Genomic DNA, 27081 nt, shown 5'->3' with positions numbered 1-27081 from the left:
CAATTAGCGACAGAGAATGGGCAATTTCCCAGGGGCTTCTGTCCGTCTAGAATCAGGGGACAACATGATGTATTGTTTCCCATAGGCTTTTAGGAAACATCTCATTCACTGTAATCATTTTTATACTAACAAATGGCTTTTTAGGAGTTCTACTAAAACCATAAAAAAGTTCACAGCCTAGGTTCTCTAAGAAAGGAGATGCATCCTCCCTGCCCTGCTGACAAAAGGCTAATTTCGCGGGGGGGGGGGGGGGGGTGCCAGAGGAAACTTTCCCCCATCAGGCTTCAAAAAGGTTAGTGGTAGTCTTCACAACCCAAATCCCAAAGAGGCAGAAGAAAATGGGGTGCAAAGAAAAATGAGAAATAGAAGGCTGAGGCATAACATGTACTGGAAGGAAGGGTCAGAACAGAGACACATATGCCTCTCACTCACCAAGGTTGAGAAAAGTAATGCCCTTTGTAACACGTGAATCAACACTTCCAAGAGCAACAGTGAAGGTCTTGCTATGCCCTGTGGAGAGAGAACATGAAGCCAGAGGAAGGATGTTAAGAAACAAAGAGCTGGAATTCCACCCAAGGCAGTGACTCTATGTCATGCTCTCAACATTGAGTATCTGAGAAACTGACAAAGCAAGTGTCTTCAGAGTCCTAGATCTCAAGGTTCCCCACCATTCTCCAAAAGCCAGCACTGAAGGTGGGTCACCTGAGTGCAGTCACAATTCAGTATTTGTTCCAGTTTTATGCATAATCTTAGACCTTAAAAACTGGGCTGTGCTGGGACAGAAGGATCTGAAGAAATCTACTTAAGGGCCCAAGAGGTGGAGGAGACCAGGTGGCTGACTGGCCCTCAGGCCTCAAGGTCACTGGCAGTCATTAACAACCTATGAGGCTTCGCGGAATCACTTAGGAATCCCACTGTGAGTTAGCGACGGTTTAGGCTATCTACTAAACTCAGTGTATTGTTGGGCTTCACCCTCCACTTTTCTAACTCTTAATCACAGTTATTAGCTCTTAATAAAACTTTCAAAGAAGTTTTATTTACTGGCTTTAATCATCAGATTAATCGTTAGAAAAATGTATGAAAACTTTCCACAAATATCAAACTCATACTATTAAAGCATGTATATATGTCTTCTTCTGAAGTTACTCTTAATTTCTTCATTATTAAGTTATTCAACTTTCTTACTTTGATTTCTAACTTCTGAAATTAATATTGGGCACTCCTGCAGAACAAACTCTATGTGACTTGGCACAACGTTTTTTTTTAATTTTGAAATTTTTAATTTTAAACAATTTTAATTCTACCCACAGTACGTATTACATAAATACTAATTTTAAGGAACTAAACAAACAAAATAAATACTGTTTAGTATCATTCAGACTAAAACTATTAAAGGGCACTCTGTGATTGACTACAGAACTAGAAAAGATTGGGCGCTTTACTTCTGTCCCCCAGGGTAACTGTTGACATCAATTTCTTGGGCCACACGTGTGTGAAATGAAATAAATGTATCTTAGGTTTAAGACCTGTTAAGGTCTGGGCCCATGGAAACTTTTAACTAAAATCCTATGTACCTTTGTAAGTTAAATCTATTGGTACCTTCCAATCAGTAATAATAAAAAAGCAAATACACACAAACTTTGGGCAAATATGTCCATTAGGATTGGTCTAGAGGCCTAGAAAAAAAGATATAGATCAGGAAAAAAAGATATTACAAAAATATCATCCAAAATGTAATATAAACATAATTAGTTAACATCATTCATGAATTTCTTAAGGAAACATATATTATATAGGTATACTGGTATACAATGTACTGATCAAATTTATTACAAGGTAAAAAGACCTTAAAAATCTATCTAATTTGGAAAAATTATTATATCAAAGTAAAAATGAAAAGTACCTTTATGAAAGTAAAACACTGAATATGTGATTCGCTCCCAAGAGTCAATGTTCGGGCAGTAACATACACACAAACTTCCTAGAAGGAAGAAGGTATTTAGTACAGTTTAAAAGAATCACAGACAAATAAAAAGTTTCCTAAGCTACTTAACCTTACCTTTAATCCTTTAGATGTTCTGCTTCAACTTACCTGATAGATTATTCCCAAATTCCAGAAATGGACTATTAATAAGTTGCTAAGAAATTTTGGTTAAATGATTACTCAGCACATGCTATGAGCAATGTATTGTGGTAGGTATGGAAGGCTAGGAAAATGCATAGAGACACGCTCCTGGGTATGAAATCATGGGAGTCTGGATAAGTTTACAAAGCTTCATGAGATTCTCCTGACATACACATATTGCCCCATGCTCTTTTTTAGCTTGTTTTCCAGCCATTCCTAATAGCTATAGACCCCAGTTTATCAAAAATGTGTCTCCTCTTTACAGAAAGTTTCCAATCTTCTTTTTTATCTCAAATGGAAGACAAACTGGGGCAATGAGAGTAAATGTGGTGTGTGAGCCCGTCCCCACACATATCTGGGTCACTGAGGGCCAGGACCCAAGGGCAAAGGCGAGCTCCTGGCATAGAGTGGCCTTTCCAGATGAGCCCTGATGGCTTTCACTTACCCCACCACTCCAGAACACCTCAGTATTCCCACCCTCTTCAATGTGTAAAACTGTCCATCATCTCTAGCAGCTGCTGCCACTTAGAAGGACTAGATAAGTCCATCAGTGACCTACAAATGAGGGCATTACGCTTAAACTGATACTTCTAATTCTAATGCTAGCATTTATGTGATTACCTGCAGTAGGAGAGTTCTGGGATGGAAAGGAACTTGACAAGGCGTCTAGAAACCTGGGTTCGAGTCCCAGAGCTAATATTAACTAGCTGTGTGAATTCAATCATTATTATACTTCAGTGAATCTCAGTATTTCCTTTACCATACTCCACTAGACTTCCTTTATCAAAGAATCATGGTAGGGAAAAAGGTCCACTTTCCCTAAGAAGGTTATTTAAGGACATGTTTAAGCATTTTCTATACCATTTGTCATATGTGACCATTTTAAATGACTTTTAAGACTGCAATATGTTGTGCGAAATTCGTATTAGTGCAATATCCTAAACACGAAATAACAAAAAAGAATAACTTTATCAGATAAAAAAGTAACAATTCTGTTAGGTTTAAAATTACCATTATGGGGAGAGGGTAATTGCTTAGTGCTAAAGTACATGCCTAGAATGCATGAGGTCCTGGGTTCAAACCCCAGTACCTCCATTAAAATAAATAAACAAACAAACAAACATAATTACCTCCCCACCCAGAAAAAAATTTTTTTTAAAGTTGGCTTACTTAAAATTACTGTTATGGTTAATGAGCACTACAATGATAATACCTTTTCTTTAAAATTACAGCAGACTTACTAAGAATAAAATAATGCTACACTAAACCATAAACAAAGATACCAATTATAAGAGTTACAGAAGTCCCATTTACCACTTGGGCTATTTTCATAAAGTAAATATACTACCAACAAGAAATCTACTAGTTTCTTCTGTTCTACGCACTATGATCACAGGGAGAAAGACAAATTTTGCAAACAGAGCTAAAACTTCAGCCTCTCTAGTAATAAAGAAATAAGAATTAGAAAAAGGCACTCTATTTTTCCTTTCAAATTAGCAAAGTTTTAAAAATGATAATGAATTCTGTCATGGGAGCAGTAGGAGAACGTTCTCAAATAATTGTAGTGGAACAGTGAACTAGTACAACGTCTCTGAAAGGCAGTTTTGTGGAGGATTACATATATTCACACCTGTTGACCCAGTAATTCTTCTTTTAGGAATCTATCCTGAGGAGTGAACATGAAATGTCAACAACACAAGGAAGATCATAACCTCCGCACACCACCCTTTAGCGAATGGAGGCTATTGTTTTCCTTGTTTTGAAGAAAGGTTAAGGTGAGATGTAGAGTAAATGCACCTAATTACATTCACTGAGAGTCATACTCAGATCTCATAAGCAAATACCTCCAAATAGTTAGGTTGTGGCTTAGTTCCCCCTCCCAATTCCAGAGAGGAGGGAAAGACACAGCAAGGGGAAACAGGCTGTGCACAGGCTCTGCAAGGCTCTCCCATCCCGAGAATTTCTTTGATAATGGAAATGGTCTACAGCTGTGCTGGCAGTAAGGCGGCCACTAGCCATATATGGCTACTGAGCACTTAAAATGTGGCTAGTGTGACCAAGGAACTCTTTTTAAATTGTATCTAATTCTAATTAACTTAAATTTAAATAGCCACATGTGACTGGTGGCTACCCTATTGGACAACTCAACTCTGGAGCACTGATTCTAAACCCTGAAAGTACATTAAAATTACCAGGGCTCACAGGTGCCCAAGCTCCTCCTGAGATCAACTAAATCAGAATCTCTAGGGGTGAGACTCAGGCATCAACATTTTAAAAATTTGCCTGAGGCAAGTTAATTAAATTCTCTAAGCCTCAGCTTCCTCATATGTAAATAAAGAAAACATAGAACCTCCTTCACATGGTTCTAATGTGAGAGTCAAATGAGACAATACATATAAAGTTCTGGCAAAGAAGTTATATCTGGTTATAAAGGTTAGCTGCTATTATTATTATTCCAGAATAATTCTTCTGCTATTTAGAAGCTGAGGGAAGTCACAGTTTGAAAAAACAAAGCATGCTCTTAATGGCGTATCCAGAGATGTTTAATGAATATTCATCAGTGATGAAGATAACATCTCAAAGTTGGCCAGCCTGGGGGAAACCATTTGGACAATGAAAGCTATTATGGACAAAGTTTTCCAAGGGAAATTATCTCATTGTAAAAGGCTCTATAAAATGCTAAAACACAGGCCTAATTCTGGGAACTTGCGAAGGGCAATGCTTGCAATTATATGTACAGAAAGGAGAATTTACACTTTGTACCCCTCACTACTTCCCAGTAGGTGGTGCACAAGAAAGAACTAAAGCCACCATTGACTTAGAACACGCAAGAGCAGGCGCTCTAAGTACAGCTACAGGGCTGACTATCAGACAGGGAAGGGTTTATTTCCTTCAAGGCTTTAGAAAGTCTTTGATTCACCTTCCTATTGTAAAAGATTTGTTAGAAAAATCTACATGAACTCACAATCTTAATACGTAAGTAGCCTGACAAGAGCAGAGCTTGTGCCCATCACCAACTCTCATCAGCACCCTCATTGTCCAGATTTTAACCTTGAATTCCTTGGAAGGTAGCAGATTTCATTTCTTAGAGAAGGAAAATTCAGGACAAAGATGCTTTCAAGAATGCAAGAAGTAATGCTGGAAGGACAAAGTCGCTCCCAATGACCAATACATGACAACTGAATGTCAAATATTATTACAGCATTGTCATTAGTGTAAACAGTTGAAATAAGCTGAGTGTGTATAAGGCTCTGGGTCTGTCAGCACTCCTTTCATGACCCATGTGCTCTGATCTCTACATTGGTGGAAAATAAGCTCCCTATTACAGAGGGAGCCACGCAGGGATTAGACTATTTGCTCCCCTCTCCATTCCTGCTTCCCTGACGTAGATTCCTGTGTGTTTTAACCACAAAGGTAAAAAATAATTTTTGAAAAGTAACTTGGGAAATACCTAAACTAGCAACTTACTAGCTGAAAACCAAAAGGTTGCTTCTCTGGCTTGTTTCATCTTAAATGTGGAAGCATCCCATTTGAAACAGGCTTGTTTTTCCTATTTCAAAGCTGACTGGGAAGAGCCAGGCGCATTTTCTACTCTCCTAGACGCTGCTGAGGAAAGAAAAAAACAGACTCTTTCACAGCTCCTGCCAGACTAACCGAACATTTTATTTATTATGATATGTCATCAATGGCCCATTTATAAACTGCTACTGTTCATGAGAAATTCCTAAGGGAATAAAATGAAAAGGAATAAAAGCTTCATAGAATAAAAGCTTAAAATGATTGTTTATATCCAACAGACTGAAAGTGAAGGACCAGGGTAGAACCTACCCTGGTCCCGTCACATGAGCTCTGGATCCCACATGAGCTCATTACATCCCACCTTCTAAGCAAATGCGCTCTGCAGGTTATTCCTCTCTGCTATGAATTCTCACCTTTCCTCTTGCCCCTACATATCCTATAAGCGTTCAAACACAGTGGATTCTCTACTATCTTAAAAAATATATTCCCTAAATTCCACTTCCCCTTCCAGCTGCTGCCTCTCTCATTTTTTTTTTCTTTTTTCTTTTATTTTTTTTTGGGGGGGGGAGGCAGGGGATAATTAGGTTTATTTATTTAATTTTTTTTTAAGTGGAGGTACTGGGGATTGAACACAGGATCTTGTGCATGCTAAGCATGTACTCTACCACTGAGCTATACCTTCCCCACCAACTGCCTCTCTCATGTCTGCACATGCTGTTATAATTTTTTCAACTTCTACACATCACTTAACCCAGTACAATCACCTCAATTACCCAACACAAACCACCCAAAGTGATGTCCATGCTGCTAGACCCAACAGACTCTATCTCTCACTACTTATTAATGGTCAGCCACTTTCTTTTAGGAAATCCCCTCAGCGCTTGGCTGCTGTTAACACCTCACCGGTTTTCCTCTTCTCTCTCCATATGTTCTTCTTTATTCTTTAGATGTTCCATGTAACGTTTATATATTTCTGTTCCCAGATCTTATTTCTAAACCTCTTCCCTTTTGACCCCATATTCCTCCCATGGCTTCAAATGCTTCTTCCCGGCATACTAGCTTCTCAAATGCCAACAATAGTCTAATAACTTCCATGTTTATTCATCTCCAGTCCTGACACTCCACTTCTAATGTCCAGATCTCTTAGTTAACATGTCCAAAATAAAACTCACAATCTCCCTTTGTAAGCCCCACCAGAACCACTCTCCCTCAGTAAATGGCACCACTGTTCAGCCATTTGTTGGTGCCAGAGAAGCATTCCTCTCCTTCTGGTTTATAGTAAGCCTCCTCAGTCCATCTCTAAAACTCATCTCAAACCTACCAAGTCCTCTCCACCTCTGCTGCCCATCCTCGTTCAAGGCACCCTCTTCTCAAGTGTATCGGTACAACCTCATCCAAATTCTCAGCTCCCCACTTTTTCTCTTGACTCCTTTGATCCATTCTTCACACAGCAGCCACAGTGGTCTTTTAAAAATGCATGTCTAATCATGTCACTACCCACTTAAAACACTTCAGAGAAGGAGCATCAATGGATCTTAAAGGAAGAGGACAATCACTTAATGCCAAAGTATCACCTCACAGATTACTAATGCAAAGGTTAAAATGTAGCTTTTCAAAGGAGACAGGCGGTGGTTACCACTCAACCAAATGACCAAACTTAGTGTCACTAGTAGGAGGACACCTTTATAATTTACATCTCCTGCTCTGGTGCAAATAAAGTTCACAGTATCACCTATGAAGTACTCTCACCAAAAAAGTTCAACCTATGATCTAACAATGCCTTTAGGCCTAACTTCCAGTGTACAGAAAAGGTAAAGGAAAGAGAAAGAAGTTAAATACTTCTACAAAGAAACAATTAGACAAACTCAGAATATGAGGCATTCTACAAGGCAAATGGCCTGGCCTTTTCAAAATGTCAATGTTATGAAAAGAAAAAAAATAGGCACAGAAAAAAGGAGATGGGAATTGGTCTACATTAAGAGACTACAAAGACATAAGACCTAAATGTAATGCATGAGTCTTGATGGGATCCTGCCTTTAAAAGTTATATATGTACACGTGTATTCATGTATATGCATACACATATATACATACACACAAAAAGGACTTTTTAGAAAACAATTATGGCTACTTGAATACAAAACAGTTTACTAATTAATGCAGTCAATTTCTTCAGTGATCATGGAACTGAGGTTATGTAAGGGTATCCTTAACCTAAGGAGATACATCCTGAATTATTCAGTGATAAAGTGTCACAATGTCTGCAACTTACTTTTGAATGGTTTAGTCAAAAGAATAAAATGCTATCTATACAAGTGGAGAATGATAAAGCAAATACTGTGAATGATACGATTATTTAAGTAAAAGGTACACAATGTTCACCATATTCTTGAACTTTTCTCCATGTTTAAGCATTCTCAAAATAAACTGTCATCATAAGAGAAAAAAAAAACTTTAATGACCTTATGACTCTTATGATAAAACCTAAAATCCTTCCATGGTTTGCAAGGCACTGTGTAATCTGGCCCCTGCCTACCTATTCAGCTTTCTCTCACAATACTCTCCCCGCCCTCACTCTACTTCAGTTACACTGTTCTTAGTTCACACACATCCTTCACGTCACAAGGGAAATATCATTTCTTTCCCTAAACTCCCCAAGACTGGTTTATGGAGGGACCTGTGGGGCTGAGGGAGACCCAGGATAGACAGGAACATATAGGGTGGATTATGAAGGAGTAAGGTGGGAAAGGAAGCAATTTGCAGGACTGAAACAGAATGAACTGGCAGAACGAAGACCTATCTGAAGATACTGGCATCTTCATTAAATCTCCATCATATGCTCTCATAGGTTCCTACAATTCTCACTCAAAACATGTATCATGATTCTATTCAATACTATGTATGTGCACTTAGTTAATGTCTAAAACCCATATCAAATAGTAACTCTCTACTAGTAAAGGTCAGGTCAGGGTTGTTCAGCACTGTAGCCCCAATACCCAGCACACAAGTAAGCGCTCCATAAACATTGGCTCAATGAACACGACACAATTTGGCTTTAAAGGAATGCAATTTTAGTCCAAGCGCTACTTAACTCAAGTGGTTACTGTCTACTCAAGTTGGGATATTAAAAATGGCTGTGAGATTTAGCTATTACAGTTGATTATTTAGATGGTTATTAAGGTTAATGAGCAGTTTTTTCACCAGACCATTGAATGTAATCATACTCCTCTCATGATCAGGTATGATTTTTTCCCTCTCTATTTCTCTATCTGCAATAAGCAGGTGTTAAGAGACAGAATAGGGGGAGGGTATAGCTCAGGGGTAGAGTGCATGCTTAGCATGCACAAGGACCTGGCTTCAATCTCAGTATCTCCATTAAAAAAAAAAAAGCTGAAAAAAAAAGAGACAATACTGTACACTAATAACTTTATGCCAAGCTTTGATTGTTAGCTCAGTAGGTTATAACATGGCTCTTTTTTTTCAGCATAGCTCTTAAAGCGGCCAAGCACATAGGCTTAGAACCCAAATATCTGTAAGCCTGACACAAAAAGCATTCGCATTATGATATACCACTTGTTAAAAATGGAGCAGGTGAGAAAATGGAACTCGATTAAATATGAATCCATCGCCTCTGTTAGAACAATAATACAAATAATAACCATTAGAACAATAACTGAACTGTGGCTTCTTTTATGCAAACAGCGGATATGTAAAATTACAGTGGAGAATGTAATTTAGTATATAAATATCCATGTGCTTACTTATGTAAGAATGTGGCCCTATTATATTTTACTTTCAGGATCCATTTGGCTAAATGATGACTAAATGTGTGGAACTCAAATGTAATTGCATAAGTTGATAAATACAACCCAGTTCTACCTGTACGGTTGGTGAAAACATACAAAGTCAGATGTTTGGACAATTTCTCTTGGTCTCGAAGATCATCACATCCAAAGTTGACAAGTCTAAGAACACAAAGAATAAGAAATTGTAAACACATTTAAAAATAAGTTCCCTCATAAAGGATAAACCAGTAAAACGTACCCACAAAAGTAGAGACCTGTCCTTGAGAAATTTAAGTAGATAATGCCTTTTTGTTAAAAAAAATTCTATAAAACTGTAACTTTTAAAAATACATGGTACATAAATGGCATGGCCCTGATAATACAGAAAAAAATATTACTTTCAATGACATTTTTATGACTTTTTTCTGAGTTTACAGTATGTTTCAAAAATAAACACAACTGAATATTCATATATGCTGAAACACAGCTAGTGAAATATGTAACAGTTTGAGATGATCATTACTCTCATTCAAGAAGACTTTCATTTCTTCTGTGGATTTATGGCCTTGTATCTATTTTTTTAAAAGGGTCTCATGTTTTTACTACATGTAAAATAGTTTGGGATGGGGGGGAGCCTTGCTTTTTGTGTAAAAAAGAAAACAGGAAAAAAGTAAAGCGACAGATTCAGCTGAGCTGCAACATCCTCTCTGATGGCAACAAGAAGAGGGTTTTGATGTTCAATCCTGAACGTAGCTCTCTCTGACTCACTGAGTCTGTTTATGGAATCGCAGGGAGAAGAGCACTTCCACAGATCAAAATAAATGGAGACGCCCTCAGAAATAAATGGCTAAGAAAATCAATACAATTGACTTTACATGGAAACATCCTGTGCTTCTGCTTGACAGCGTTGTTTATATTCCCTACAGAGAACAGAAATAGAAGACACACACACACATATATACAGAGAATATCAAATTATCCTTTTATCTGCATACCATAGATTAGGGATACATATAATCATTCTGCCCACAAGTGTCTATAAAAATAATAATCTATGAATAGCTTACTTGAATCCTGAGTCACTTAATGATATGTCCAAGGGTGCTTCAAACTGTCAAAAAAAATCAGCAGAAAACAAAGCAAAAAAAAAAAAAAAAAGACATTAATTAAGTGATGACAGTTCTGGAGACCAGAGCAAGCCTGACAGCGCTGCGCTTGTCTAAGGATGAAGCGCTCCGCTAACCAGCGTTATCTCCAGAGGCTCTCTCTCCCCCAAGGCCACAGCATAGGAGTTCATATACATCACAAGCTTGATGTACACTGATTTCTCAAAGGGCAAATTCTGCTTCAGATTTGACTATCATAAATGGGTTACATAATAAGCCAGTTAGAAGGAATAGATTTTTACAAGACACAGATGACCACACAAGGAAGGGAGGACTGGGTGTCTTTAGAAAGAGAATGAGTCAAAAACAAAGGGCAGGAGAAGGAAATGAAATATGATATCAATTTATATTAGACACCAATATCAATCCTACTTAAGAAGAATAAAATATCTGTCCATCACGGATAAAGATATTTGCAACTCCTCATTGCAAGGCTAGTGCTCCAAATAGCTTTTCCAGGAGTGATTCTAGATTTTCACTAATTAAACTATACCTGCTCGTTGATTTTTCACCTTTTACTCAAATCCACTGTCCTCTCACATCCTTTTGTTTGTTTGTTTGTTTATTAATTAATTTATTTTTCTCTCACGTCCTTTTGGATCAAATGTTGCATAAATAATCCTTTCATGCTATCTACTACTGATCATGCCTACTACCTTCTACTAACCCTCACTCTTACCCATGTTTCTGTAACATGAGGCATTCAGCTAGCAGAAACTGCCTGTGCATGCTCTTCTGACCACCAGTATTAACTGCATTTGTTACAGCGCTGAAGCCTTGAGATGGCAAGAACTATTTTACTTGCTCATACGAGTGACTAACACAACAGCATCAAGAACATTACAATGCTATTTACAATAACAACTCCTTAAAAGGCGGCAATGATACAATGATAAAATTTCCTGCAGCCCAATCTCTGGACTTACCATTACGGTAAAGTGCTCATTCGAATAAAACTGAATGCATTTTAAGATGCTCCTTGATTTCTAAAAGAGAAAACAGAGTAAGTGACAAATTGACAAACACCAACAAAAATACTAGTTTAAAGAGAGAGAGGAAAGGAAGCAGCCAAGGAGCAAACAGTAATGAAAAACTTTTCATTATCTTAAGTAAACTTTCATTTACTATCCCCATCAATGAAAATGTAGTTAATTAACAAGTTACAATAACAATAATGTCAAAATTAAAATACTGCCATAAAAAGGAGGGCCAGTGGAGCACTTTTTACCTTCAGATCAATGTAGTACAGTCTCTGCTCAGACATGTCCCACTGAGCCCAGACAAAATCTTCGGCTACTCTCTCTCTTGGGAGATGGCCAGAATTTTTAATCACCTGAAGAGGCAAAGAGATTTTAGAGATAAATAACTATTTTAAAGGAGAACATATCTGGGTTTCATAATTATTTTGCATAATCTATCTTGATAATACATGTAAATATTTCCACAGTTTATTTTTAGTAGCTTCCTATCTCCAACACATACACATGGAAAGTCTTTCCATAAAAGATTAAAGGCATAATTTCATTACTCGCTCTTCCCAAACACTCAGTAATAAACTATTTTATTTATTTGACAAAAAGGCTGGGGCTGTTGAAGGCAAGACCACACCTACCACAAATCAACAGCTGGGCTAATAGAATATTCAGAGCTTCCTATTCAGGACATAACCCACTCAGGTACCTGCAGTCCAGCGGGCTTTACTGCCAAAGGCAGAAACTGAGGCCAAGGAAGAACTCAGGCCTGAGAGAGGGGGGTATTGGGCAATGATCCCAGAGCTGCCCTAAACTCTTCTTGTGGCTTTGGCCGTGCTTCTTACCTTCATGGCTTCCACATGAGTATGCTGATACTGCCCATCTCTCAGCAATACTTAACTGTTCATCCTTCAAGACTCACCTTCAGCACTGTCTCCTGTACAAAGCCCTCCCTTACCTCCCAAGATGAAGGCAGGCTCTTTGGCACGCTTCTATCACAGTTACATTTTGATCAATCCTATGAGTCTACCTCAATGAGTAGACACTCTACTACAACACCTTTATATTCTCAGCGGCTTGATTGTTTCGAGCATGCAGCAGTACTCAAGGAATACTTGTCAAAAGAAGGACAGTGAAATAAAGAATGCAGGGGTAAACTGTCAAGGAAATGGTAAGCATAACAGGAGGAATTAAGAATTTACTTTCCTCCAAATTCTCATCAAGCAAAAGTATTGGAACAGATGAATAAAGAATGAAGACAAGTTGATGGAGAAGAAATGAGGAAAAAAGGGAACACGAGAAAGGTCCATAGTCATACCTAAACCCTCTCTAATCTCAAATGGGACTTCTCCCCTGAGGCTAAGTTGGAACTCAAGGGAGGCATAGGGCCTGCAGAATCACATGCCTGTATTTCTTGTGTGCCTGGTTCCATCACATTTGGGCCAGAGGAAAGTTATGCTGGAAAAAGATCCAAGAGTACCTGTCTGATTCTAAACTTTAGGGAACTCATTTTGTTTCCATTTTTCTGAAATGTTTTAGGTTGATAAAGATTTGGGAACTCTCGGATAAAGGCACATACTAACAAGAACATGATCACTGAAACCTAGAAACCCAGGTTCACATCACAGTTTTGTCCCTCTTGAGAGTTACCTGGACTCTGCGAGTCTAGGTTGCTGTGTTCTCTGCAAATATGGGGATAATTATACCACCTCTATTGTGCAGGGATGTTGTGATGAGTGAATGGAATCACACATTACCTTTTATTATTATTATTATTATATATATTTTATATAGTCAAGCTGTCATCTAAGCCTTTAAGGATGAGGCAGAAGTGCCTCACAGAAGGGCATACATGGATGAAGCAGCACTGAGGCTGTACCCTGTTGGCTGGGAGAATCCTTTCTGGGCTGCCGACAGGTGCTCCCTGGCCTCACTCTGTCTGTAATGTCTCTCATGGCTCCCAACCCATGTTCTTACCAGCCAGTCTTCTGTCTATGTCCATTTCCAGTTTCTGACCCCCAACTTATTTACTTAACTCTCTCCTCTAAATTCTCATCTCTGGCTTTGGGATTTGGGGCATCAATCTTTCTTCTCTGGCCTGACCCTTTTCTACCTGCTGGCCCTGTTTTTGCTCTGCCATCCATCCACTTAGCCACTGGGGCCCAGAGCTCCGACCACACACTTTTTGGTCGTTTTCCATTGAGGCTTTCAATCATAGAATTCATAATTAATAAATGCCATTTCCCATTTCAATTTGGTTCACATAATTCAAAATTAAAATCAGAGGACTATTTTGATGCAGACTATTTAAATATTGAAAGAAATCATTTTAATATGGATAATATATTAAGGTTTTACACAAATTGTCAAGAAAAAGATAACCCAGTAGAAAAACACAAGGATATAATTAAGCAATTTTCAGAAAAACAAATTCACGTAGCCAACAAGCATGGAAGATGCTTAAACTCACTAAATGAGACAAACTCAAATAACGATGATTTCAAGTAATTGTGCTCTACACTGGAATTTGACACAACATTGTAAAATGACTATAACTCAATTAAAAAAAATGTTTAAAAAAAGTAATGACTTCAACTTAAACCCATCAAATTGGATTTTTTTTTTTAAAAGGTAAAGACACCCACTACTGGTATGGATAGAGGGACAGGATACTCTCACACTCTGCTTGCAAAGGTATGAATTGTTATAAATTTTGGGGAAAGCAATCTGGCAAAAGCTGTTGAAATTTATTAAATACATATACCCATCAACCCAAATACCCATTCCTAAGGATTTTACCCAAAGGAGTATGTAGACCAAATATATAAAGCCAAAAATATTTAAGACAATTTGTAATGCAAACAACTAAAAGGAAAAAAAGGAGTCAAGTGATAGTCATCCATGGGAGAACCGTGACAAAATTGTGCACATCCATGCCAGGGATTGTGTGTACTTCTAAAGACAATGAATTGAACCACTCTAGGTGACTTGCATTTAACTTCACAAAGTTGAATGAGGAAGGAGTGAATAATAAACAAACCCCTAGGTGTGTCAGGGTTGGGGATAGGAGACATATAGGTATGGAAAAGAGTGTGAAAGGATACACACCAGGTTGTGAACAAAAATTAGAGGTAAAAAGGCAAGGGAGAAGAGGAAAACAAGCAAAAAAGAAAAGAAAACCAAAATATATCAAATTTCTGCATATATGATCCCATTTATTATATGCACGTATGTTTAAAAACTAGAGAAAAAAGTTCTATCTCTATTTAGAAACCTATAGGGATACCCCTGATACATTAAGTAAAAAGCAAAAGCGGAAAATTAATGCATACATTATGATTCTACTTTGGTAAAAGCACCTGAATTCCCGTAACTGTGCACCTAACCCTGAGTATGTCTGTATGAGCAAGGTACAAGGCATGCAAAGAGTGACAAAGGTTGTCATTAGCTATTAAGGAGACTGAGATCGGGGGTGAGGCAGAGATAAGCAGATAATCAGCTCCTTCATGCATCTTGTATTATTTCACATGTTACAACGGCAAGTCTATAATTTGAAAGACACCAAATAAAGAAAATACTCTTTCTGTAGCATTAATCCATTCACAACAGTCTAGAAATGCTGCTTTTTATGGAAAATAACCTTGAAGCAAAGGAATTTCAAATATTTACCACTTTGTTTCCATCTTCTTGGATAACTTGGACATGAAATTGTTCAATATCTTTTTTAAAAAGAAACAACAGAAAGAAAGTTTAACCTTCACAAAAAACATGAGTACTTTTTTTCACCTAGCAGTTGTGAACATTATTTTTTTTAATAAAAGCAAAGCAGATTAAACAATTGGCTGAAAAATAGTATCATTACAGATGGCAATCTCACAGTAAAGGTTCAAAACAAAACCCATCCTTCCCTACCCTCCCTTTACAGTCTGTTTAAAGTCCAGTATTTACTGCTCCTCAACATCCACCATGCATGAAGCGTGGAACTCCTCTGCTCCCTGGGTTCCCTCAACAAGCGTTTGCCTCCCCTACACCGTCAGTCTTACATAGGGTGAATGAGGGCTCATTTGGCAGGGTTTATCTTCAATTTCAAATACCAGACATCTCTTTATATGAAAATGTCAGATAGAAAACTCAGTCTACCCAATGTTAGGGGGAGGAATTGTCACAGGGGTCAATTTCACATTAACAGAACTCTAAACACTGATGTACAGATGATCCCTTTTTCTTAGTGAGCAATTTCGAGTCAGCCATACTTACTTTCTGGTGGTTCCAGTTACAAAAAAAAAAAAAAAAGTGAAGCGGATCACTGGGCAAGAGCATGGGAAATGAATACAAAACTAACCCCTCAGGACCTTCCTTCCAGTTATAAATCAGTAGTTTCACCTTATAACATGAAAGACAGTTTACTAGATAAGATGCATCAGTGAATTTTTGTCTTTTCTCAACCCTCTGCCCCAGCTTGAAAGCATCATTTAAGGATGTCCCAACCTTATCTGCCTATACCTGAATTTAACCAAGTTACTGTGTCCTTGAGTTCTGCCAAGGAATTCTAGCTTCTAATGCCTTCCCCTCCCTCCATCCAAGTCCCTCTCCTTAAACCATGGTTATCCACTGTGACAGACATCCTAAAGAAGGATGGACTAAAGAAGGAAAAAATGGCCTGGACAACTTTTCTACGAACATTCTACCAGGTGACAAAACTGGAAATCCATATATGCAGGGGCCCATCATACACGGAGGCAGAGCAGAGCCTAAGGGAACAAGTGGAGGCAGAAGGCAAGTCCTGCCACAGGAGTCCCAGGTCTCCAAGTGGACCCTTGGCACTGGTGAGTGGACACCCAGAAGATTCACCATGTCCTACACTTCCCTAGGAGATGCACTGTTCGTGAAGTCCCCCACATATCACCTAAAGATACACTTACATTTCTCTTCTGAAATCAGTAACAGATGATTCTCTGGCAGAGGGTGGCTTTCAACATGTGGGTAGAGAAACTGCAAAAAGGAAATTAATCAATCATGAGCAACTATCTTGCTTACACAAATATTTCAAAAGTTGCATTTGATCACTACACTACTTATACCATAGCAGGGACTGGGAACCACAGAAGAGTTCAGGCAAATCACATTCATACACACATTACAGACGGAAGCAAGGAAGAGAAAGGAACACTTCCAGGAGCTCGGTTTTTCAGGGGGAATTTGATCGCAAGTCCAACACAATTCATTTAAACAGTAAAGCTAAAGCGTAAGCACCATCCAGGGAAGGTGCTTCCTATTTTGAATAAGTGAGTCTGATGCCAATCAGAAACAATGTAAACGACATTTGCACAGAAAGTTCTGTTTCACATGCACCAAAAAAAAAAAAACACCAAAAAACCAAAACCAAAAAGAGTGATCAATACAATTTGTTGTGCAACTAAACCTAGTATTTAATTTGAGAGCCAAGTAAACGTACTCTCCACGACAACTTCCAAAGTCCCCCATCCGAGAGACAAAGCACAACATACCCAGGGACTTTCCAAGAAATGACAGTGAGTCACAGTGTGGCATGTGGTGGATTTACAAGCCTCAAAGCATAGAACAATTGCCACTGGGAAGAAAAGGCTCAATCCACCCCACTCCACCTCCTCTGTGCTCGCTGGGATGTGCCAGCCCACAGCACAAAGCAGGCAGCCTCCAACACAAGGCCTGACACCGTCAGCCGTGATAATGAGGGCAAACTGGTCATGGGAGGACTCCAGTGACTTAATTCTTTCATCATCAGAAGAATAACCATAAATCAGCAGTTTCCTTTTGTAACTTGAAAGACAGCCTACTAGATAAGACCCATCAGTGAATTTTGATTTTTCCCTCCAAACTTGAAAGCATAATGAAAGAACAAAACCTTTTGTGTCTTTGTTTTACAGCTGGCAGCCTTTCTAAAGACCAGGAAAATTTTTGAGAAAATCTATTACCTGGTGGACAAACTTTTCGTAATGATAAATTGGAAACAGAAATTGCCTGTAGTCAGGTTTCCTGTTTAGGAAAATGAAACATTATATACCGTTCTCCGCAGCAATAACATCAAAATTATAAAACACATAGCAATGCAGAATTCAGCTATGAAAATAAAATAGACCCTGTTATCTCCTGATTTGTGAAATTGTACACATCAAACAAAATACTTTGTGTACAGGGGTTGAGGAGAAGCAAAGGTGAGTGACACCACACAGATAACGGAAGAGCAAACACTCAGTGCAGCAAAATAAGGAGAAACTACAGATGTGGCCTCCTCTGGGTCTGCAGAGGTGGCCAAGGCCTGCTCGCTTAGGACCGTGGCCTGTTCAAAGGTCCTGCCGAGTTCTAAATCTGTGCCTGGTCTCTGGGAAGCAATCAGTGAGAATGTGATTTTAAAAGTCTCACTGAGGTGATGGTTGTTTTTCTTTCTATTATGAGGCAACACTAGAGCAAAGCCTAGAAGTGGGAATGTGAATACGCTTCAGACACAGCTCTACAAAAGCGTGCAAAGTTTTTGGAGTTTTTGTTTTGTTTTCTTTTGTTTGCATTGTGAGTTGGAAACTATATAGATTATATCCTATTAGAGAAATATTTATCTTCCTAAATCTGGAGCGAGACTCTGACTGTTCATACTTCTCATTGGGAGGTGTGCATGTAGGCATGGAAACAGGTGTGTAATTACCCAATGGAACTATCTGGAAGATGCACTCATGCTGGAAGGGAACTCTCAAAGGATCCCAGATTGGGATCCAAACCCCAACCCCTACCGTTTTGCTGAAGTTCCCGTGTGAAGGGGGTCAGGGCTGCCCATGTAGACTCAGGGAAATGTACTACTGGAAATCATCATGGATGATTTGGTAAGAAAAATCAGAGAGATCCCAGGGCAGGGTCAAACTCAGCAGACAGTGAATGGTGTTTCTCTAAAGGGTAGCAGGAGGGAGAGAGGGAAAAGGTGGGGATTTGTCAGGGATGGAGGTTTGGAGGAATTTCTTCTCCAGAGGCATAAGCATGAGGAGCAGGGAGCAGGACTGGGAACTGAGGTGGGTGCACAAGGTGCGTGCAGGTCTGCTTCACGTGGGCGGGGACTTATCCTTTGGCCTACGGATGCAGTCATGCATCATGTACTTTTAATTTTTTTAAATTAAGATAAAATGTATATAACATAAAATTTATCATTTTCACTATTTTAAAGTATACAACGCAATAGTTTTTAACACAGTCACAACATTGTGAGACCATATACTTGTAAAAACTTTTTCCTTCCTATGGTCTAATTATCATTTAGTTGCTCCAGTCCTTCAATAATCTCTCCATCGCCTATACAGCCCGGGTGGAGATGCTAAGGAAACCAAAAGAATGGGCCAGAAAAGGGAAGTGTGCCCTGTCCCACAGTCACCCTACACTGAGGGCTGCGTGAACAGTGGCTTCCTGGGAGAGGGGAGTCGGGCAGGAGTGCCACGCCAGGCCTGGCTGGTGACAGCAAAGTCAGGAGTGGTGGTGACAATGCACAACTGGAAGGCCTGGCTGACGGGGGAGGCCCCGGGCACACGGGGAACAATCTCCTCTCCTAACACACACTGTGAGAGGGAGACCCAGTGCCAGAGGCTGGGAGTAGGTGGGGGAGGAGGAGGCAGATGCTCAGGGGACACAAGGAGATTGTGCAGCAATGTCACATGACTTGTTCTCTGCGGCGTTCCATAAAGTCGCGTTCCATAAAGTCACCAGAACGCCGGACACTGGACCACTGCTCCCAGGGAAACACAAGGAGAGGGTCCTGAGAGCCTCTAGTCACAACATTTTTGTCAACAGATTAAAACCAAACTTTGTCTAGTGTGTGTTTCTGTTTAGAGACACCTTATTTCACATATATTGTTGATTCATTAGCATTGAACTCACAGTCAACAGCGCTATGAACTGATGCCTGAAGCAAGCTTTTCTGACAAACACACACATGTTCCTGGTAAAGCACATCGCAGCCTTCTTGCACTTGGGAACAGGAGACAGCACCTCAGCAACACGCTTCGGGGTCATTTTAAACAGTGAAATCACCATCAAAAGCCAAAGAGTGCAAAAAACCAGGCACTAACCCCGGGCTGCTAAAACAACATTTGTTTATTGTCTGAGAACAGATTCGAGAAGGCAGTGTCCTCTTCCTTGTTCAACCCCAGCTGGGAACATGTGCATCAGGGGACAAATTTTTCACTGCTTTGCACATGTTTGCAAATGACTGGGAAAGCACCTTGAGTACTGATTTGGGGCTTAGAAATGAATTTTAGCAGGTAGTGGAATTTTTCAAATTCTATGTGCAAGTAATGGGGATTGACTATGTCTAGTCCACTGGCATCATACACACAGTGCTTCTGCATCAATTCATGGAGTTGATAAATTCAGGGGTCAATGGTGTCATTTAAGCATAGACATTTAATCTGTCAACTCTATGAATACATAAAATAAACCATTTTAAAACTTCCTTTAAATGTGTTTTGATATTCAATATTTTATCATGTAAAAACATTATATTATTACCAGACAAACTATAATATAATAGAGACAGAGAGCAAGGTTTGAGCTTTGATTTACATGTCTGCAAAGGAAGAGCTGATAATTCTGGCCATACTCATCTACTGGATTGCTTGGAGGATTAAATATGATAATGTGTGTGTGAATTCACTTTGTAACACGACTGCCTCTAGGTTTCATGCCTTTCGATTAATGAGATAAGTGATAAAGACATGTTCACTTACCTGTACCCAGATACAGCTATCCACTGCTTTTAGAACTTTCACATTGTTAACGGGGTGGATTTCGACCAACAAAGTTAAGCACTTTGATCCTACAAAGTAAAGGACCCTTTTAATAACAAAGACCAGAGTATCACAATTTATCTTCTCCAACTAGGTCTGAACTTTGAACATGTAAACGCGTCACTTACTGTATTAGCTATTTCACAAGCAAAAGTAGCTGTCTTAAAATTGACTTTGACACTTCTTAAAATCCAAACTAGATACAGAAAACACCATAAAGGGAAAGTTGACGTACACGGAATGAAGACCAGTTCCTACCCATTCCTCAGCCATCTTTAGCAGTGCTTCACAGGCCCTCTCGGCCTCTAAGTCTAAACAAACACAACTCGATTCAGTGTCACTGCAATTCTACAGCACAACGGCAAATATTGTTTAGGACAGGAAAATAGAAAGATATTTTGGATGCATGAACGTGTTCCAGTTGACAGCAACAGGGACAAGGGCTTGGCTTCCTTCAGGAAGGGTGGTGGAGCTGCACTGATAAAGACCTACTTATGTCTTCAGTGTCACAGCTGAGCACATGTCATACAAGATAGCAATTAGAAAGAAGTCTTTGGGCACAGGCTAGCATGGGGTTACCACTGATATCCAAATTTAGACCAAAAGTTCCCCTCCTCCAAGATTAAACCTAAGAACAGGGGTTGCCTTATATCTGAGTTCTTATAACGACTCTAATAGTCTCAGGTGACTTCTCAGTGACTTTATTTTGAATAATAATGTACAATTTGGGGCGGGCACGTCTGGAACTGAATCAACACCAGTTGTTTTTTTTAAACTATTTAAGGAAGTACTCTAACAGTGTGACTTTATTTTTAAAACAAGAGGAAAAAGGCAAAAAATGTAAAACAATTTCTGGGATACTGCCTCACAATTTCAAGGACTAGATATCTGTAAACATACCTTTTAGAGATTACTGGAAAAGCAAAGCAGTGATGGAGTTATTATGTGGGATCACAAACACATAATGACAGAACAAATGAAAAGCAAATGTTGTTTGGTTGATGGGTACTTATAGCTTAGAATAAAAATCCCAGTGACAGGACCAGACACCAGTTCCAAGGGCTGTATTTCTAATAACTGGGACAGAGGTTAAGGTGCGGTGCTTTGGGAACCTGCTTGATGACTGAAAAATGGCTTTAGGAATAAGAAAGATATTGGTGTCAAAGATACTTGTGAAGAAAAATAGAACAGAAATGTTCTGTGAAATGTGAGAATGAGGGAAAAAAGCAATTTTCCTTAATATATATATTAATATATATTATTATATGTATGTATGTATTATATAACGTATATATGTATTATAAAATAACATAATGATAGCTATTTTATGTTATTTTAAGTGTGTATAACTAAATCAATATAGTAAATAGTACAAGCTGATGTTTGATTGTTTTATCTCTTGCCCTAAAAGCTCTTTTGGGGCAGCAGGCAGGGGAATCTTCTCATTGGAAAAATAAGGTATCATCTCATACTTGGCCTTTTTGTCAGTGAATTTGTTCCCAGGTGAGATAACCAGCTAAATCCACTTGCCTTTAAAATGGGAAGATTTTTAAGGGCGGAAACCATCTTCCCACACTAATTTTTCCCTTGTTTAGGGCAGCCCAGATACTTACTAATACAATTAGCATAATGATAACAGTAATCATGCAAACAGGCATGTCTCTCAATGACATACCGTGTGCTTTCATAGTGTAACTCTGAATTAGGGCTCTAGAGACATCAGCTCTAGCTTAAGCTCTGCCACTAACCTAACACATACTTTTCAGCAAATCATGAAGCTTTCCTAGGCCTCAGTGCCTTGTTATTTCAAAAATTAAATGAAAAACGAAAGAATTGGATCATTTCTACAATCACTTTCAGCCATCAAATCTCATGATTCCATGAAGTGCTTAAAGTTGTCATAAGAATTTAGAGAATCCAGGTATCAGTGGAGACTGGCAGGGCGTCACTGAAGGACTAGATAGGTCCAGGCAGGACACGAATGTCACAGGAAGTGGAGCAGCAGGATCAAGAAGGACAACGTGGATGGGCATCCAGGGCATCACGCTAAGTGAAATAAGTCAGACAAAGACCATATGATTTCTCTCTTTTATGTGGAATCTAAAAAAAACCCAACAAAACCCAAAAGAAAACAAAACCAAAACCAAGCTCACAGATGCAGAGAACAGACTGATGGTTGCAGGAGGCAGGGGGTGGGGGTGGGAGAAATGGACGAATATTTTTTGCTTAAATTTAAAAATTAATAAATAAATAACACAGAAACAGGCATGGCACAGGGAGGGTAAAGAGTAAGCAAAAGAACCTGGTCTGATGCAGGTGACGGCACATGTTGCGAAACAGTAACAAAGTTGGCAGAATCCAGTAAAGCCTGGTCCGGCAGAAGCTCTGGATTGGAGCTCTGGAACCAAACCACAGCTCCATGGAGCGTCTGCAGCACTCAACTGTCTATGACGGTGCCGGGGGAGCTGGAACAGCAGTGGGGCCAAGACACGTGGTCACCCCTACTGCTGCCCGGAGGGGATCTGCTGGGCCTTGGGGCAAACGCAGTTCCACCTGGGAGCATGAAAGGAGCAGCTGGGCTTAGCTTTCAATGGAAGGGCATTTTCTAAATAAAACATTAACTCTGCCATGGACTCAGCCAAGAGGAGGAACACTGTCAACAAAAAGTTCATTGTAAAGTATGTGAACCAAGGAACATTCCTCATATGAGAGATGTTACAGTTTGTCTCATTTGCAATGGGAAAATTTCACTATAAGCAACAGAGTATTAACACCTTGAGGCAAACTACATTTTATAATCAAATGGCTTATCAGATTATTCACAGACAGATAAAATAAGCATCTGTAAAGTATCTGTTCAGAGGACAAATCATTATAATAGATCCTACGGTACTTTCCATTCACATAATTTCTGAAATCTTTAACTAAACAAAAGGCCTCCTAAGGGTCTCCATGATCTGCCTGCACCTCACCCTCATTTCCCACCACCTCTGTTCCCACCACTCTACCCCTTGTTCACTCCATTCAGCCTCACTGACCTTACTATCCTTGAACAGCAAGTCTTCCAAGTACACTCTGAGCCCAGGGCCTTTGCACTAGCTGTTTGGTTTGCCAGAAATGTGCTTTCCCATTGGCCCATGCTCATCCCCTCCCTTTTTTCAGATCTCTGTGTAAACACTCCTCTAATGTTGTTTCCTGGGCTCATCCCTCAAATTAACTAACTGCACTCAAATACTTGTCTCAGACTACTTATTGGGGAAACCCAAACTAAGACAGTCATCTCAGGGGACAAGACTGCTTCAGCCACAAGGGGCTGGCATGACGGCATGGGGAGAGTGAAAGAGGAAGAAAAGTGTGCCAGGATACAGGGCGCTGTCAAATTAGTGCCCACCTTAGATCTTGAGCTGTGTGAAGTGCACCTCAGAATTAACTACCTTAAGGATGCAAAGAGGAATATTTATCCTTCAGCTCCTGCCCTCCCCACCACTGGTCATGGCTTTCCCCACTAGGAATCCTTTCCAACCAGACTTCAAGCGGTACACATGCAGGTAGTAAACAGATTTTTTCCAAGGGCAAAAAGCAAGAAGTGGGTAGAGCAGCTGAGGTGAGGCACTGACTGTCAAAATTACATTTGGGTAGAGATGGTTTTCACTGCAGTGACTGGTATAAAAGATGAGCTAATAAGATAAAGTATGAGGTCCCCAATACAAAAATTAACTGCTCACTCTAATATTTTAAATGATGTGATCATATAATTTCACTGGAGGTGCATCGAACTTTCAGGGCTGAGTCAGACTACCTGAATAGGGTTTAATGTTGTAATCAAATAAAACTTACAATAAAGTTGGTCTGAAACTACATGTTATGCTAGACATAATAGCCACTGTCCTGCATGACGAACAGGCATAGATGGCAAACATCACGTAAAGATTACAGTTTCCACTGGATTTACCAACATAATAAGGAATTTCTAAGGCTCAAAGGAATAAGGTTCAAAAAGAGCTAGGAGGCACAATGAGCTAACCCAAGGTTCTGTACGGTTGCCTAGCCTCGTAATTGGGATGAACACAAGCGATTGTTAGCCCAGGGGATCAGGCTCACATCCATTCCCTTGTTCTAGGGTTTGGGACACCAATGTTTTAGATCCTATCTTGCTGACCCTAGTCAAGTTCCACCACCTCTGAAGTGAGCACTGCACCTAATTCTAAGAGGAACAGAGGAGGCTCAGAGGAGGACATGGCACATGAGAGAGAAGAAGATGACTAAGGTTCCCAGAGTAACCTGGCAGGAGGGAAGGTAAGGACAAGCAAACAATGCTGAGATTTCAAGGAAAGCCTTCTGTCCACCAACATCTCCTACAAACTCTTCTGCTGAGTTCCCTGAGAAGGTCCCATCCAGACCCGTTGTGGTTCCCTTGACACTCTAGGCTGGCTGTGTGGAGCCCGGGACTACCTCATCAGACTCATGTGGAAAGTACGTACAAAGGGTTTTTCCATCATGTGCACCTGCAGAAGAATATGTCTGAGTGGGAACTATGCTAACAAAAGAAGTGCCAAACAACAGACGGAAACCACTGCAGAGTAGGTATAGTAAGACATTGAAATGAGATCCACCTGACCAGAGGCTGAAAACTGGTAGTCCACAGACTGCACCCAGCCACGGGTGGTTATCATGGACTGAAGAGAACTTTTAAAAAATATTTGGACCAACCTTTAAAAATTAAAAATTTATATAGAAGTTCATACTTCTCTTGATACACTGAGAAGCTGGTCCCCCTGGGCGTACTGCCCCTCCTTGGAGATGGGACCCCTGCCTCATGGGGCACCCTCACCTACCACTGGTCCCTGCAGCTCAGCACGAGGGCAATTGCCGCTCCTCTCCTGCACACCCTCGTATCCCCAGCACCGTGCACTGCGCCTGACCGACTGCAGACACTCAACATTTGAGTTCTGGATACTTGGATGACAAAGACTGTTAAAAGGAGGGGGGGCGGGGGCATCACAGAAATAACCAACCCTGAAGTGGGCCTAGAAAATGAGGAGAACTGATTTCTATTTAGAATTGGTGGACTATGCACACTGCATGTATTGGTTAGTAGTTCACCAGATATCAGGAAAAAATGGTATCCTCCACGGACTACCAACCTCTTCCCAACCTTCTATACCAACTTATGCCCAGTGGGCTTCTAGTGTGTTCTCAATGTTTAGTCTGCAGATGCTAATTGCCTTTTTAATACCTCTGCTATTCACTCATATTATTTTCTGTACTTTCTTGTTTACTTGAAAAAACATTTAAAGAAACCTCTTTTTCATCCTCAACATGGTCTTTGCCTTTTTATTTTGAGATAAAGCTATTTGTAAAGAAGCTTGAAACTTGACTTAATAGTTTAATAAATCTTTACTGCTTTAATAAAGCACTAAAAAGTATAATTCCAATACCTGGCTGAAGCTCATTCCTTCTTCCATCTTTAGCAGCTTGAACTAAACTTGCAGCTAATGGAAAATGAAAAAATAATCCATTAGCAAATGATTCATGCAGTGACTTGTTAAAGTTTACCATTTTATATCTGAAATAAGTAAGAGCTCAAAGGATCTGTCAGTGGATGATTAAGGTAAAATACAAAGCATTCTTTTTTTGTAGGAAGACTCTACAGATTCTTTATTTCAAACCTAATCTCCCAAGAGCATCTTTTCCCAGAAAATCATTGGTACAGAATAATAAAGTATTGCAAAAATCCAGTACTTTGAAACCCAAAGAGTGCAGTTTACTTTTTGACCAGTAGCAATAAAAGAGTTTAACTTACCCAGCAAAGTTCTCTCTCTGTTGACAGAGCAACTGATAACTTGCAAGTCTTTCTCAAATGTATAGAGATGCTATTAAAACAAAAATATTTTTTAATTTGGAGTTTCATGTTAAGTAACAATTTTATAAATTCAAATTCTCTTTCAGCTCTCTAGCAAGTATCATTGTGGCAAAGCATTTTATTAAAGAACCACCAACGAATCAGTTTATCCACATTGAGAAGTTTCAGATTATTTTTTAAGAAAAAAGTTTGCTATTGTACACCATGTTTGACACTGAAATTTAGCCATGAAACAACACAGAATGGTGGTTAAGGGCATAGACCTTAGAGCCAAATTAGACCCAGGTTCAAATCCTGACTCTGCACTTGCCAGCTGCGTGACTTTGGGCAAGCTATTCAACCTCTCTTTCCTCCCCTCAGTAAAGTAAGAATCATAATACTACCTATTGCATGAGAGACTTGTCAAGTTAGATAATCCATGTGAAAGCACTTACTACAATGTGTGCTACACACAGTAAGCACTCAAGTGTTAGCTCTTATGATTACTCAGACAAGTAAAGTTTTAAAGTTTTAATCAAATTACAGAACTATGATATCATTATGTCTAAGAGACCGTCACAAGTGCATCTCTTATAGGACTCTCACGTTCAGAGCATCGGCAAAGTAATCCTCTATATAATCTTTACTTTCTATTTTCTTGCTGTTTGAATGTTGCAAGATTCCATTTCCTTGAATATTAAAGAAAATGAAAATGGTCATGCAGGAGGAGGACGTGATGTGCAGATTGAGGAAGTGGACACAATCACAGTTGTATGAGGCAAACTCTTTTAAAACACACTTAGAGGATTAGGAAAGAGACTTCAGGGAGAGAATAGGCTGAAATAGTGAACAGCAGAAGAATTAAGAAGGTG

The 27081-nt window shown here is 39.5% G+C and overlaps 1 protein-coding gene across 7 annotated transcripts in view; it reads right to left on the bottom strand.

The window, feature by feature from the left end:
* Nucleotides 1-27081, bottom strand: part of GSAP (gamma-secretase activating protein) — a 188478-nt gene that overhangs the window by 38086 nt on the left and 123311 nt on the right. For all 7 annotated transcript variants that reach the window (XM_045510477.2, XM_045510478.2, XM_074367597.1 and 4 more), the window contains 11 exons: nucleotides 26171-26240; nucleotides 25806-25859; nucleotides 20308-20396; nucleotides 16489-16558; nucleotides 15236-15285; nucleotides 11824-11928; nucleotides 11522-11581; nucleotides 10497-10540; nucleotides 9524-9609; nucleotides 1904-1981; nucleotides 433-510 (listed from right to left, as the gene is read on the bottom strand). In XM_045510477.2, the coding sequence (XP_045366433.2) occupies nucleotides 433-510; nucleotides 1904-1981; nucleotides 9524-9609; nucleotides 10497-10540; nucleotides 11522-11581; nucleotides 11824-11928; nucleotides 15236-15285; nucleotides 16489-16558; nucleotides 20308-20396; nucleotides 25806-25859; nucleotides 26171-26240 (784 nt within the window). The remainder of the gene's footprint in view (nucleotides 1-432; nucleotides 511-1903; nucleotides 1982-9523; nucleotides 9610-10496; nucleotides 10541-11521; nucleotides 11582-11823; nucleotides 11929-15235; nucleotides 15286-16488; nucleotides 16559-20307; nucleotides 20397-25805; nucleotides 25860-26170; nucleotides 26241-27081) is intronic.

Source organism: Camelus bactrianus, chromosome 7 (genome assembly GCF_048773025.1).
Source record: "Camelus bactrianus isolate YW-2024 breed Bactrian camel chromosome 7, ASM4877302v1, whole genome shotgun sequence".
NCBI lineage: Eukaryota > Metazoa > Chordata > Mammalia > Artiodactyla > Camelidae > Camelus > Camelus bactrianus.
The sequence above is the reverse complement of the archived record's forward strand: the minus strand, read 5'-3'. Positions and strand labels throughout refer to the sequence as shown.